At 43.4% G+C, this 13,177-nt stretch overlaps 1 protein-coding gene across 2 annotated transcripts in view; it reads left to right on the top strand.

Annotated features, from left to right (window-relative positions):
• The window catches only part of NET1 (neuroepithelial cell transforming 1), a 23,328-nt gene extending 16,361 nt beyond the window's left edge, over positions 1-6,967 (top strand). For both annotated transcript variants that reach the window (XM_010836374.1, XM_010836375.1), the window contains 9 exons: positions 238-345; positions 764-931; positions 1,307-1,369; positions 1,689-1,785; positions 2,125-2,201; positions 2,777-3,034; positions 3,447-3,617; positions 4,596-4,782; positions 5,127-6,967. In XM_010836374.1, coding sequence (XP_010834676.1) covers positions 238-345; positions 764-931; positions 1,307-1,369; positions 1,689-1,785; positions 2,125-2,201; positions 2,777-3,034; positions 3,447-3,617; positions 4,596-4,782; positions 5,127-5,515 — 1,518 coding nt within the window. In that variant the 3' untranslated portion in view covers positions 5,516-6,967. The remainder of the gene's footprint in view (positions 1-237; positions 346-763; positions 932-1,306; positions 1,370-1,688; positions 1,786-2,124; positions 2,202-2,776; positions 3,035-3,446; positions 3,618-4,595; positions 4,783-5,126) is intronic.
• The last annotated feature ends 6,210 nt before the right edge of the window (positions 6,968-13,177 follow it).

The following is a 13,177-nucleotide window of genomic DNA, read 5'->3' as shown; positions in this document are numbered from 1 at the left end:
CTCAGTGATGTTCAGATATTTGACCTTTCTTGTACCATTTATTTTTTAATTTTCCATTACTCATTAGTGTCCTTCATGTTTTAACAATGAGAAACAACATTTACTTTCAGCGTTCCATGTTTCTTGTATATACTGTACAAATATCTGACTTTTGAGAGATATTAACATTTTGTACAAACTTGGTGAAATAGTTATACCTAAACACACGTTTAGTATAACTTGTTCTTGTTTTCACAGGAGCCAAGCAATAAAAGAGTACGACCTCTAGCTCGGGTCACATCCTTGGCAAATCTAATCTCTCCTGTAAGAAATGGAGCCGTCAGGCGCTTTGGTCAAACAATACAGGTAGGAGCAAGTAATGCAGTGAGGCAATGTTTTATAGAAGCCTAAAATTTGCATTTTCTGTGAGCTGTACAGACAAGTTTGTACTGTTATACTTAAATATAATTTTCCTCTTTTGGAATATGCTGTTAAGGAATATTATTGTCAAAACAATATTTATATAACCTCATTATATTAGTTTACATCTTAGAGCAAAGCAAGAACTTGGATAGTTTTTATTCCCAGAAAGTAATTTTGACTGACAAATATTTTATAATACTGTCAGATTGAAGCTGGCATAAATGACTTATGCATAAAGAAACTGCCAGAACCTTTTAATTTGTCCCTTTTTTTTTTTTTTTTTTTTTTTTGAGGAAAAAATAAATAGTTTCTGTATCCTCCAAAGCTTTTTCTTATTCACTTTTCTTTCTTTTCTTTTAAGTCATTTACCCTTCGTGGTGACAGCAGATCCCCAGCTTCAGCCCAAAAGTTTTCCAGCAGGTCGACAGTCCCAGTGCCTGCCAAGAGGAGAAGCAGCGCCCTGTGGTCAGAGACGTTAGACGGTAGCATGAAGCAGTCTCTAACCTCCAGGGAGATCAGACGTCAAGAGGTGTGCACCCCACAGCAAGACTTTATGTGCACTAGCATAAAATGAAACATAGACTCTGATTCTTAAACATGTGTTTTGTCGGAAGAATAGCAAACTAACACCTCCGGCAAGATAAACTTGCATTTTTGCATTTGAGTAGCCGTTTTCAGCACTTGCAAAAGGTGGTGGTCATTTGGTTTAACACCCTGATGGGGTAGAATATGAAACGTATGGCATCCTCTTATTAGAGGTTCCATTCTGAATTATAGTGTTCAGACTGAGTCACTTTGAAAAGCGCTGTTCAAACATAAGTTAAATAATGGTAACTATCCATTGCATGTAATTTTCCTTTCTGAAAGGAAGGAGTGACCTGTGATGTTTGCTGGATTTTTTTAGGCAATCTATGAAATGTCCCGAGGGGAACAGGACTTAATTGAGGACCTAAAACTTGCAAGAAAGGTCAGTAAAGAACTTTCTCTCCTGTGCCATAGATTTTAAGAATTATATTCCACAAATTCTAAAGGATGTTACCTTTAGAAGTTGAAAAGTAGAGAATATCTACTGGTGTATATTAATTTTAGATGAGGTTTATTAGACTCATTTCTTCAAATATGAATATCAGGAAGAGTTTTTCAAGATGAACATGTACTTTAATTTCTGTTATGTATAAAATAGTAGTCATGCTGGTTTTTACATAGTCAGGCTTGATTCACATGCGGACCTCTCTTCGTGTTTTATTTGCTTGATCTGTGTGTGATGTACTTCTCTCCTCCAACAGGCCTACCACGACCCCATGTTAAAGCTGTCTATTATGTCAGAAGAGGAGCTCACACATATATTTGGTGATTTGGATGCTTACATACCTCTGCATGAAGGTAAGTTGTGCTCCCTAATTTTCGTAAGATTCTGAACAGCAACAAGTAATTTTAAATCTAAACTTCTAATTTAGTTCAGGATATTTTTGAAATTTTTATTGACATAGAGTTGATTTACAACATTAGTTTCAGGTGTACAGCATAGTGATTACTATTTGTAAATATTATATTCCATTTAAAGCTACGGCTACATTCCCTGTGCTGTGCAGTATGTCTTTGTAGCTTATTTGTATCATACATAGTAGTTTGTATCTCTTAACCCCGTACCACTGTCTTGCTCCTCCCTGAATTATTTTTAAATAAACTTGTTCTTGGAATTTCTGCTTTCTTACACTTCAGATTTGTTGGAGAGAATAGGAGAAGCCACCAAGCCTGGCGGGACAGTGGAGCACGTTGGCCAGATTCTCGTGAACTGGGTATGTAGCAGGTTTATGCAGACAGGGCAGGCTTGTCACTTGTGATCAGAATCACACTGATTTGATCCAGTTAGTGGATTCTGAAATCAGATAAATGGGGCACTTAAACTGAACAAATGTACATAGAAGTTACAGTCACTGTTTAAGAAAAACATATCATGAATGACACTGTTTCATTTGTTTTAAGAATATGTTCCTCTTGGACAGAATTCCCACATTACATCTGTTAATTACCTGTCTTACTCTCTCAGTTAACATCTGAGTGCCTGCCGATGCCAGGCCCTGTTCTAGGAGGAATGGCTGGGGTTCTGTGATGAAAGACAGCCTTTGCATGTACAGTCAAGTGAGAGAACAGTCACCCATTATCACCTGCAGGAGAATCTTCACAGCTTGTTAAAAACTTTCACGAATAGCTCTAAGTTTCATGGACGGAGGAGCCTGGTATGCTACAGTCCACGGGGTCGCAAAGAGTTGGACACGACTAAGCGACTTCACTTTCACTTTCATGTCTTAGAAACAGACATGTTGCAGTCTCACTAATGGACTATTCTTTGATTTCTCTTACTGCTCTTTAGTTGCCGGGCTTGAATGCCTACAAAGGCTACTGCAGTAACCAGCTGGCAGCCAAGGCTCTTCTGGATCAGAAGAAACAGGACCCAAGAGTCCAGGACTTCCTCCAGCGGTGTCTGGAGTCTCCCTTCAGCCGAAAACTGGATCTCTGGAGCTTCCTCGATATTCCTCGAAGCCGCCTTGTCAAATACCCTTTACTGTTGAAAGAGATTCTTAGACATACTCCCAAAGACCACCCGGATGTTCAGCTCCTGGAGAAGGCTGTAAGTAACCCAAGAAGTGGTTCCTGTGCTTTGCCAGTTTGCATGTTAGCTTGCCTGAGAAAGATATACAGTGATCCCCTCACAGCTTCTGCATGCTGAATGAGTACATGAACTTTCAGTTCTTGTATATTAGCGCACTATGCACTAGTAAAGAGGTGTAATAGATGTTTTATCTATGTTTTAGTCGGAAGACTGGGTTCTAATCTGACCTCTTTCATTAGCTAGCTATGTGACTTAAGGCAAATCACCAGTGTGGCTGACACTGTAAAATGAAGGGACTGACTGAATTATCTGATTGCTGGGGTCCCTTCAAGTTGTAAAATTTTATCATTTTAATCCTGTAGGAAAACAGGGATAAATTAATATGCTGAAAATGCACCATTGATTTTTTTGTATATATATAATTTTTTAGATACTAATAATACAAGGAGTTCTCTCTGATATCAACGTGAAGAAAGGTGAATCAGAATGCCAATATTACATTGACAAGCTGGAGTATCTGGAGGAAAAGCAGAAGGACCCTAGAATTGAATCAAGCAAAGTGTTGCTCTGCCATGGGGAATTGAAAAATAAAAATGGACACGTAAGTGCATTTAACACTAATGTGAAGTGAGCAGTTCCTGCCCTCTTCCCATTGTTTAGTTTTTTCCACATGAATTATGAAGCAGGTTTATAAAATAAACTCATCACATACTGAAAGTAACTGGATTTTATGTTATCAGCTTTGATAAAGCAAATAGTTGGTTTCTGTCATTACAGAGTGACTTAAATGTCTTGATGGAGAATCAGTAATAATTTATTTTTTAGTTTTGAAGCATAAGTCAACTTGTTTGGCTAGGGGTTCCTTTCTAAATAAATTACTAGTTTTATGATGTTTAATAAAAAAGCATATCCTTCAGAATAATTTTTTGAAGAGTTTATAGTAGTGGAAGTTTTTAGCACTATGAAACAAACTTTGACAGCACATAGAATGAGAGCACACTTCTTTTTTCAATCTTAGTTACAAAGGTACCTGCTGAAACTAAGTATACACGTGGAATGGTTTTTTTATTTCATCATGTGCTTTTCAGAAGCCCAATTCATAAGTTGAGGTTCTGTTTGGAAAGAGTTAATCTTCCATCTCTGATTTCTCTTACAAGGCTTCATTGTTCTATAAAAGCTTAGGTTTGTCTCTGTTTAGACAAAACAGAACCATTAACATTTTTACCAGCTTACATTTTTAAGTTCTTGCCCTGTTAGAAGACTGTAGTGTACAGTCCTGGCATTTCCAGTCACGTCGCCACCGACAGGTCTTGGTGGTGCGTGGCGTTTGCTCAGCTGCTGCTGATCTAATGTTACACATGGACAGAAAAGTTGTATATAGTCTACAGTGAGAAAAGCTCTCCAAGGAGAATGTGCATTGCTTTTAAAGCGCCATCTATATGAAGTCATTTGTAAGGAGATCTTAGTAAATCAATTTGATAAAATTAAGATCCAGTCACATTTTTTTTAACAATGGATTTCACTCACTTAAAGTCACAAAGTTCTACATTTAAGAAGTATTTGTTTCTCGCTTCTCCAGAAACTGCACATTTTCCTGTTTCAAGACATCTTGGTGTTGACTCGACCTGTTACTCGAAACGAGCGTCACTCCTACCAGGTTTACCGGCAGCCCATCCCCGTCCAGGAGCTGGTCTTGGAAGATCTGCAGGATGGAGACGTGAGGATGGGAGGGTCCTTCCGAGGGGCTTTTGGCAACTCAGATAAAGGTACCAGTCACACTTTAAAATGGTTTCAATGATCATAAACTCAGAACCTAAATGATTTCAGCTTTATTAATTAAGAATCTGTCCCCAGACAACACACTAAACATGAAATGGGTTCTGTCATCCTGAGCTGGTCCACTCGCTGAGTCGTCAGGTGCTGTGGTGCTCTGACTCCCGCATGTGTACCTGATACACATGGGCACTGCCTCATACATACATGATACATAGGGCACTGCCTCCTAGATGTGCCTGCTGTGGGGAGACCAGCACCCATACTCATGTAGTCGGACCACATCTAGGAATAGCTTTCTAAGTCTATTTCCTTTTGTCAATGTTTATTTTTCTAGCTAAAAACATTTTCCGAGTTCGCTTCCAAGACCCCTGTCTGGGCCAGTCCCACACTCTCCAAGCCAACGACGTGTTCCACAAGCAGCAGTGGTTCAGCTGCATCCGCAATGCCATCGCCCCTTTCCAGCAGGCCACCGGCCCCTCGGAGCTCCACCAGGAGTGCAGGGAGAACCCCACCACCACCAGCAACGCCAGGGCCCAGAGACAGGCATCCATGGTCTCTAGCATGACTCAGGGCAAAGCTGATGGAGACGCTGCTGAGTGTGGCGCCCCGGTGCACACAGCAGACCACACAACGAGCATGAAAGCACCCCGAGCCCAGACCAGCCTCCGCAAAGCCAGGGACAGAGCCCAGGTCGGTGGCAAGCGGAAGGAGACCCTGGTATAAAGGAAGCTCTGGGCAACAGCTGCGAGAGACTTTATTTATGACGTTGTACAGTTTTTCTTTCTGTCCTGTGAGCACGGCAGCATTACTCAGTACCCGTCTCATGTCTTCTGTGTGTTTGGTTGGTTTTGGTTGTTGTTCTTTTATTTTTTTTAATGGCAGCTAAAGATACATATACAGATTACTGTTAAACTGCAGTTTGTTTGTTTTTTTCTTCTCAGATCATTTAGAACATGCAAACCTGGTATTTTTAATCAAATGAAATACTTAACAGGTATTTTCATTCTGCACTCATCATGACTTTTTAATACCAATTGTGATATTTACAGTATTTGCCAAAACTTAAAATTTTACAAATACCAGGATTTTACCAGTGTTTCTTTGATGAACTTTGCATGCAAAATTTGAAATTGTAACATTGGCATCTAAGATCTACTTGGAATATTTGTAATATTTCAAAATTTACATTGAAACATAAGTTCTTGGAAAACAAACCAAACTTAATCGGTTTTCCATTTTGCCAACTGGAATGCTTTTTATTAGTTTGTTTTTCACTCTACATTCCTCATTTTTCATTGATTTAACCTGCCGATTATTTAATTTTTTTTTATTGTAAAGTAGTTTTTAGTCTTTCCTTTTTTTACTTTGATCCCTTTTCAAATTGGCACGTCTTTAAAGTATTTTTCTCCCTTGATTAAAAATGTGTGTATGTATGTATGTTTTTAAATCATATTAACTTTACCAAGTGAAATCAAGCCATACTGTTTTTGAGCCAATTAAGAAAATTGCGATTTTTAAAGTGTAGTGTTTCAGGGTGGTGGACACACATGAAATGACTCAGTGTGTTCTGAACTACTGAAAGAAAACCATCTTAAGGATTTCATGGAAAGTTAATATTCTCTGAAAAGCAAGAGGGAAGGCAATTGACTGGTAATACGTATTTTTTAAAAAAAACAGAGGGAAAAAGAGTGTAGTTTTGTCTTAAAGTAAAAATGTCTGATTGTGTCAGACATTTCTGAGAAGAGATAGTAAAAGCTGAAGTCGAGAGTATGTAGTAAGTCGTAGAAGGCTTGGGGGATGTGAATGGTGTTTGCCTTGATTTACAGTACTTGCAAATAAGGGGTTTGAAAAGAAAAGGAAATGTGTTGAAAATTTGACCATATTAGATCCATTCTGGCAGATTTATTCGTAAGAGGGGAAAAGAGACTGGTGAGTGCTTTACTCTGAAAAGTTTCTGTTCAAATGTAATCATTGTCTTGGACGGGGGAGGACTGAAAACCCATGTCGTGGAAGATTTGTCATGGTGACTGTTCCAGTAAACATGGACTGTTATGTGAACTGTATCTGGCCAGTGGAAATGAAAACTGAAAAAGACTGTAAATAATTAATTCCAAATGATTTCTCTGTATAAATGAATTATACAATTAAAAAAAAAAAGTCACACCCATAATCACCTAAAGGTTTCCTGACTGGTGGATGTTTGCTGGACCTCTGCCAGAACATGCTGCTACAGCCAAGGAGGTGATGACAAGCCTCACAGAGGTTTTAGAAGGTCACAAATACGCCTTCGAAATGCATCAAAAAGAGAAAGATTAGGTCAAGTTTTTTGAATCTTATTAAACCAATTAGAACACACTCTAATCAGAAACAGCAGTTGAATTGAAGACTGCTGAACACCTGGCCACTTTCTGGATACAGTAGTCGAGCTATTAACAAAGGACCTTCATTAATCTAATTTCAGATTTTAATTTAGGTAACTCAGGTTTCTACCTCTGCAAACTCAAACCTAATAGTGTAGATTACACCAGTGGTTGTGATCGGAAATCGGCAAGATTTCTAATCGTTCCTAGAGATGTTGTAAGATACAGTTTCTTCCAGAGTTACCTTGATAAGCTTCCTAAGTTGTAGAAACAATGATGGTTCAGATGTTCTTAATCAAAAGATGTTTTATTGGAAACTATATAGCTCTCCTGGGATCACTCTAGGGCAGAAATAAGACCCAGAAACTGAGTAATTGTATAGAATGAACACCCTTCAGAAATTGCATCTGTATTTGAAAATCTCTGATTATTCCAGTAGTTCTCAAGCCTGTTTGGGCATGAGTCATGAGGGGTACTTTGAAAAAAAATGAAGAAACCGGGCCTCACCCCCAGCTCCCCTCCCCCAATTTCCACACCTGTTTCACTGAATCAGTGGGAGGGGGGTGGGGTACAGGGGTCCTAATTTATACTTGTCAACACTCCCCCTGGTAATTCTGATACAGAGAATTCCACAAGTCAGCTCTTAGTCATCACTGATCCAGCAGGTATGTAGGTAGTAGTGACATATATCTACTTAACCTGCTTCTCAGTTTGCCTTTAAACTCTTCACAGAGTCTGAGTTAAATATATACAAGCAGAATACTCAAAACACTGTGTTTGTCTGTTTTGAGCAAAGAGTGGTCTTTCTGAACCCAGGGCTCGATCTGGTTGTGTGCACACAGGTGGGAGGGGAGGTACGGGCGCCTGGGTGAATTGTCAGCCAGTGGGGCACCATTGTCACCAAGTCGCCTTTGAATCGATTAAGACGGGCATCTCCTTGGCTGATCCAGGTCAGTCTTGTGCTGACTTAGCTCTCCTGTACGCTTAGTGCTTGAGCGAACGTGCACACCTAGCCCAGTGCTTGGTTTTCTGTACATATGCCTAACGCTACTGTGACTGAGTTCATTTTACAACCATCAGCAGATGCCTGGCCTGGGCCGCCATGATTCAGTCTTGGTGACTGATGCAGACCCGCGTGGGCATCTCTGGTTCTCTTCCTCATCAGAACTGCCAGTCCCTCGAGGAGACACTCACTGGTGGATGGGTGGTATTGTCTATTAGGGTTACACGACCTAGAGGTAAAAGTAGCTGATAATATCCTGCAAACTTGGGCTTTTCTTAATCAGCGTTAAAGAACACTCTAGAAAGAATCGCATCCCTTTGTCCAGTGAAGCCAGTTCCCATGAGAGGAGTATCCTAGAAAAGAAAATCTCCCTCAATCCTAGATCAGAGACCTTCCCAGATCAGAAGGGCTTGGAGTTTTGCCTGCATAAGTGAGGAATTCCAGAACAAACTGCAAGTCTTCGGACTTACCAGGTACAGTTGTTTCCTCAGATCCAGTGTCCATAGTCCTATGTATCATAAGGCTTTGAGACAATGGACACGTTCACTAAGATAATGAGTGTTTAAACCCAGAGCTGCAAAGTGATTCCGTAAGAAGAAAACACCACTTTTTAAACGCCTTTTGGAGTATCTCAGAAAACCCAACTCCTTTGAAAACTGATAATCATTTATTCTGCCCTTTCCTCCACAAACCATATCTCAGGGTAACTAGCTGACGAAGGGAATGTTTTCTTCAGAGCAGTGGCCCAGCTAATCAGTGAAGAAGGCAGGATAGAATAGCACCGTTTTGTAAGCCCTCATGACCTGATGGATCCAGATGTCAACCATTAATAAAGACCACCATACCTCCAGACAAGGCACCCACCCACCACCTAAGCAGTCTTGCCAAGAAAGTCAGCCTGAGTTCAATCTGCAAGAAGTTAAGACAAATGAGTTCGTTCAGCAAGGTAAAATTAATTCAAAGAGAAAGATGGAGGAATCCTACACCTAAGAGATATATCAAACCATTGTGATGTTTGTATGGACTTGTTTGGATCCTAAATCGAGCAAATTGTTTTTTAAATAAGACAATCCAAAATATCCAGAATTGACTGGGTAAAGTGCACAAGATAAGGTATTTTTATCTTTGACAGAAGTACTATGATTGCAGTCTCCCTAGAGAGACACTGAAATCTTTATGGATAAAAATCACATGAGGTCTGAGATTTCCTTCAAAATTATAGGGCAAGAGCATAGTTAGGGATAAAAAGGAAACCACATAAGTTGAGAATTGCTGAAGCAAGATGAAGCATCATGAGAATTTATACTCTGCATATCTCTTTGAAGAGATGTTTGAAATTTTTCATTAAAAATGCAAAAGTTAAAAATAATGAAATTCCAGGATTGTATCCAAGTCCTTAATCTCTTAACCCCCTCTGAACCCCCAGGCTTCACTTTTCATAATAAAGGCAGAATGTTCATCACATACAGATGGTCTACTCTCTACCCTCTCAGAGACACACAAACCTGCATCAACGACTCGACATCCATGTCCTATGTTACCGTTTGGCAACAGGATCAGAAAAATCTGGATTCTGGTTTAATCCACACAGCCTTTTCCTCTCTTTTTCTTCCCGTTTGCCTTTCCTTTCCCTCTCCATCAGTGGCTTCCTTCGCCTGCCCTCTTTCCCAGACACACGGACATGGGTTCCCCCTGGAGCTAAGCCAGTGAGAAACCAGGTGTTTCCAGGTCCCCCAGGGAAGCTTCTCCACGCAGCCCGACCCTGAGACCTTCCACCAAGGTGGTTTAGTCACTAAGCCATGTCCGACTGTTGTGACTCCATGGAATGTAGCCTGCCAGGCTCCTCTGTCCATGGGATTCTCCAGGCAAGAATACGGGAGTGGGTTGCCATTTCCTTCTCCAGGGAATCTTCCCAACCCAGGGATCAAACACTGGTCTCCTGCATTGGCAGGCAGATTCTTTACCAACTGAGCTACAAGGGAAGCTTCCAGCAAGGACCAGATAGTAAACCACCTCCCTGCCTCTTAAGACGCTCATGTCCATACAAAAACTTGCACATGGGTGCTTTTTCACAGTGACTTTATTCATAATTGCCAAAGCTTGAAAACAACCAAAGTGTCCTTCAGTAGGTGATGGATAAATGAACTACAGGGCATCCAGATGGGAATATTATTACATGCTAAAATAAGTGAGCTGTCAAGTCATGAAGACATGGAGGAAACAAAGGCTACACACTATATGATTGCAACTAGTTTGATGTCACGGAAAAGGCAAGATACGCCAAGGATAAAAAGGTCTGATTTTGAGGGATTGTGGCGAGGGAGGGATGAACAGGTGGAGAACAGAGAGTTTTTAGGGCAGTGAAACTTCTCTGTATGATACTGTATTGATGTATAATATACGTGTCATTATTTGTTTGGCCAAACCCACAGGACACACACCACCTACAGTGACCCCTGATGTCAACTGTGGACTCTGGGTCATAATGACATGTCCATGTGGGGTCATCAGTTGTAACACAAGTACCAACCGGTGGAGATGATGACGGGGAAGCCACAGGTGTGAGGGAGGAGGAATATTGAAATGTCACACTTTCCACCTAGTTTAGCTGTGAACCTAAAGCTGCTCTTAGAAGTCTATCTTTTAAGAGAAAGGAAAAACATTACCCAGACCCAGGAGCACACATCCTTCAAGGACGGTCTGCAGAGATCAGAACACAAGAGTGTGCATGCTCTACAAACATGGCCAGCAGTTACCCAACACAGTGACCCAGAGACCAGGCCTCAGGCTTTCATCCCAGCCCCAACCTACCCAGGGCAGCCACTCCTGAAGGGCCAGCATCTAAGACAGGCATGCGTCCTGGGCCTGCCCCACAGTCTGGGTGGGAGGGGCCCCAAACTGCCTTCTGTCCAACCCCATGGATTCTGGGCTGGAGAAGCCTGTGTTTCAGCTGAGCTAGGATGGACCAGCCCCAGGCAGAGACCGCTGCCTCTCTCCCATCTCTGCGCTCGAGGATGGAGGACCATGGGGGGCTCCCACTCTGGCCCCTCCCCAGCGGGGCTCTATGATGGGATCCGGAAGCAGCAGGCTTCCTCCCATGGTTGGAGTAGCTCTCTCCCCTCTGGCTTGTCCGGCTACAGCTGTGGGTTGAACGTGACTGGAGAAGCTGGAAACTGCCCCAGGGCTGGAAAAGAGGCTGTTATCTGCCAGCATGCAGCTTTGCCAACATGAGCTCGTCTTCCCGCCAGGCTCCATCTCCAGGTGTGATGCTCAGCCCTCAGCTTCTCACCCACCTGCCAGAGAAAAACATGAAAGCTGTGATAACTGGGGGAGGGGCAGGAAGCAGATGGGCAGAAGGCACCCCCAAGGTTGACTCTGCAGAGTTGGGGGCGCCCTCACCCCTGCTTTCTTACCACTCCACCACTGTGTTTTCAGGGCCCTGCTGAGCCTCAGGACAGGAGGGGGCTGCCCAGAGTCTCTGCCCAAAGGAAAGTGCGGCCTGAGACAAGAGGGTATGAAGCCCACATGGGACAAACCTCACAAACCACAGGGGTCAGTGAATAGCCAGCAGTGACTTTTTCATAGCATCAGAGGTGCCCGCATCTCACAGGGAGCAGCACAGCTTTGGGGGCACAGTAGGCCCGGGTCAGGCAAGTCCTCTCAGACCTCCGTGTGGCTGATCCCAGCAGGCAGCGTGCTCTTCCAAAACAAGGGAAAGAGACCCACAGGCGTGTCAGTACACACTCCAGGACCGCATCTAAGCAACTGGGCAGAGTCCCTGGAACCTGACGTGCTGCGTGCCTGCGGGGTAGGGGCGTGTAGGCGATCTTTTCCACAAGTGGAAACTATTTCAGCAGCCATGCTCCAGCGCTAACACAGCCAGGTCCTCCAGGGCAGGAGCTCCTGACTTTCCAGTCACTTTCTTTGTTGCAGGAACAGACTAGCAAGGGCAGATGCTGGCATCTGTCTGCTGATCAGCATGGGTCCAAAGGGTGCGGAATGAGGTTCTTCAGTCAGAGCCATGGAAAGTGACACCCTGACCTGCAATGCCCCGCACCCTGAGCTGCCAGGCAGGCTCCCTGACCTGGGAGAGTGCTCCTCCCTCCCTCCTTCCCTCCCCCTCTCCCTCTTTCCCCCTCCCTCTCCCTCCTACCTATCCTCAACCAGGCTCCTCTTTACCTGGGTGCACAGCAACCCAAAACACTGAGACACCAAGGTCTGCAGCAAAGAGAGGGTCCATCAGCAGGGCCACCAAGCAAGGAGATGGGAAAACAAACCCCAAATCCGGTTCCCCTCAGGCAAGGGGCTTATGTGTTTATGGGATGAAGACTGAAGAAGCAGGTCGTCTGAGACACGGGGACCGTGGGGAAAGGTGATGGAAAAGGGTGTCCCGGTCGTCGCTTTGTGCAGGCATAGCTCAGCAACAGGCCTTTGCATGTTCGCACACTCAGTTGAAAGGTCAGTGGTCCCAGCCAGTCTCAACCAGCTCAGCTCAAACTGGACACCGCTGACTCTTGCGCAGCTGAACTAGACACAGCTGACTCCAGCTTTCTGGAAAACAACCGGAGCAAACGTCTTATTGTTTAGGCGCCTTGCAGCCTGGAGGATGAGCCAGACGTCTGCAGCAACAATTAAAAGCACCTTGATGAGTAAAGGCAGGTGCGATGGGTTTAACTAATCCTTGGTTTCAATCCCTCAGACCCAGCCAGGCCCCACCTGTTCCAGGCTGCGCCTCCAAGGCCCCATTGACCCATCCCCCCGCTAGTCCCCCCAGGGATCTGTTGCTGCCCCCGCGACACTGAGCACTTCCCACCGTCAGCATCACCTTCTCTACTGGTCTGTAAGGTTACTGTCCTTTGCGTCCTTACCACCAGTTCTCCTGACACAGAAAAAGTGCTCAGACGTATCTGCTGAATGAACCAGAAAAGCCACAATATCTTGGCTCAGCCTTAGCAAGAGTCAAGGTACCAGATGGAAGCTGGCCCATGCAGACCCTCAGTGCTGTAAGGGCCCTATGGCAGC

Source organism: Bison bison, unplaced genomic scaffold, assembly GCF_000754665.1.
Source record: "Bison bison bison isolate TAMUID 2011002044 unplaced genomic scaffold, Bison_UMD1.0 scf7180017864063, whole genome shotgun sequence".
NCBI classification, from domain to species: Eukaryota; Metazoa; Chordata; class Mammalia; order Artiodactyla; family Bovidae; genus Bison; species Bison bison.
Note: the sequence above shows the minus strand (reverse complement) of the source record. Positions and strands in the feature narration are given on the sequence as shown.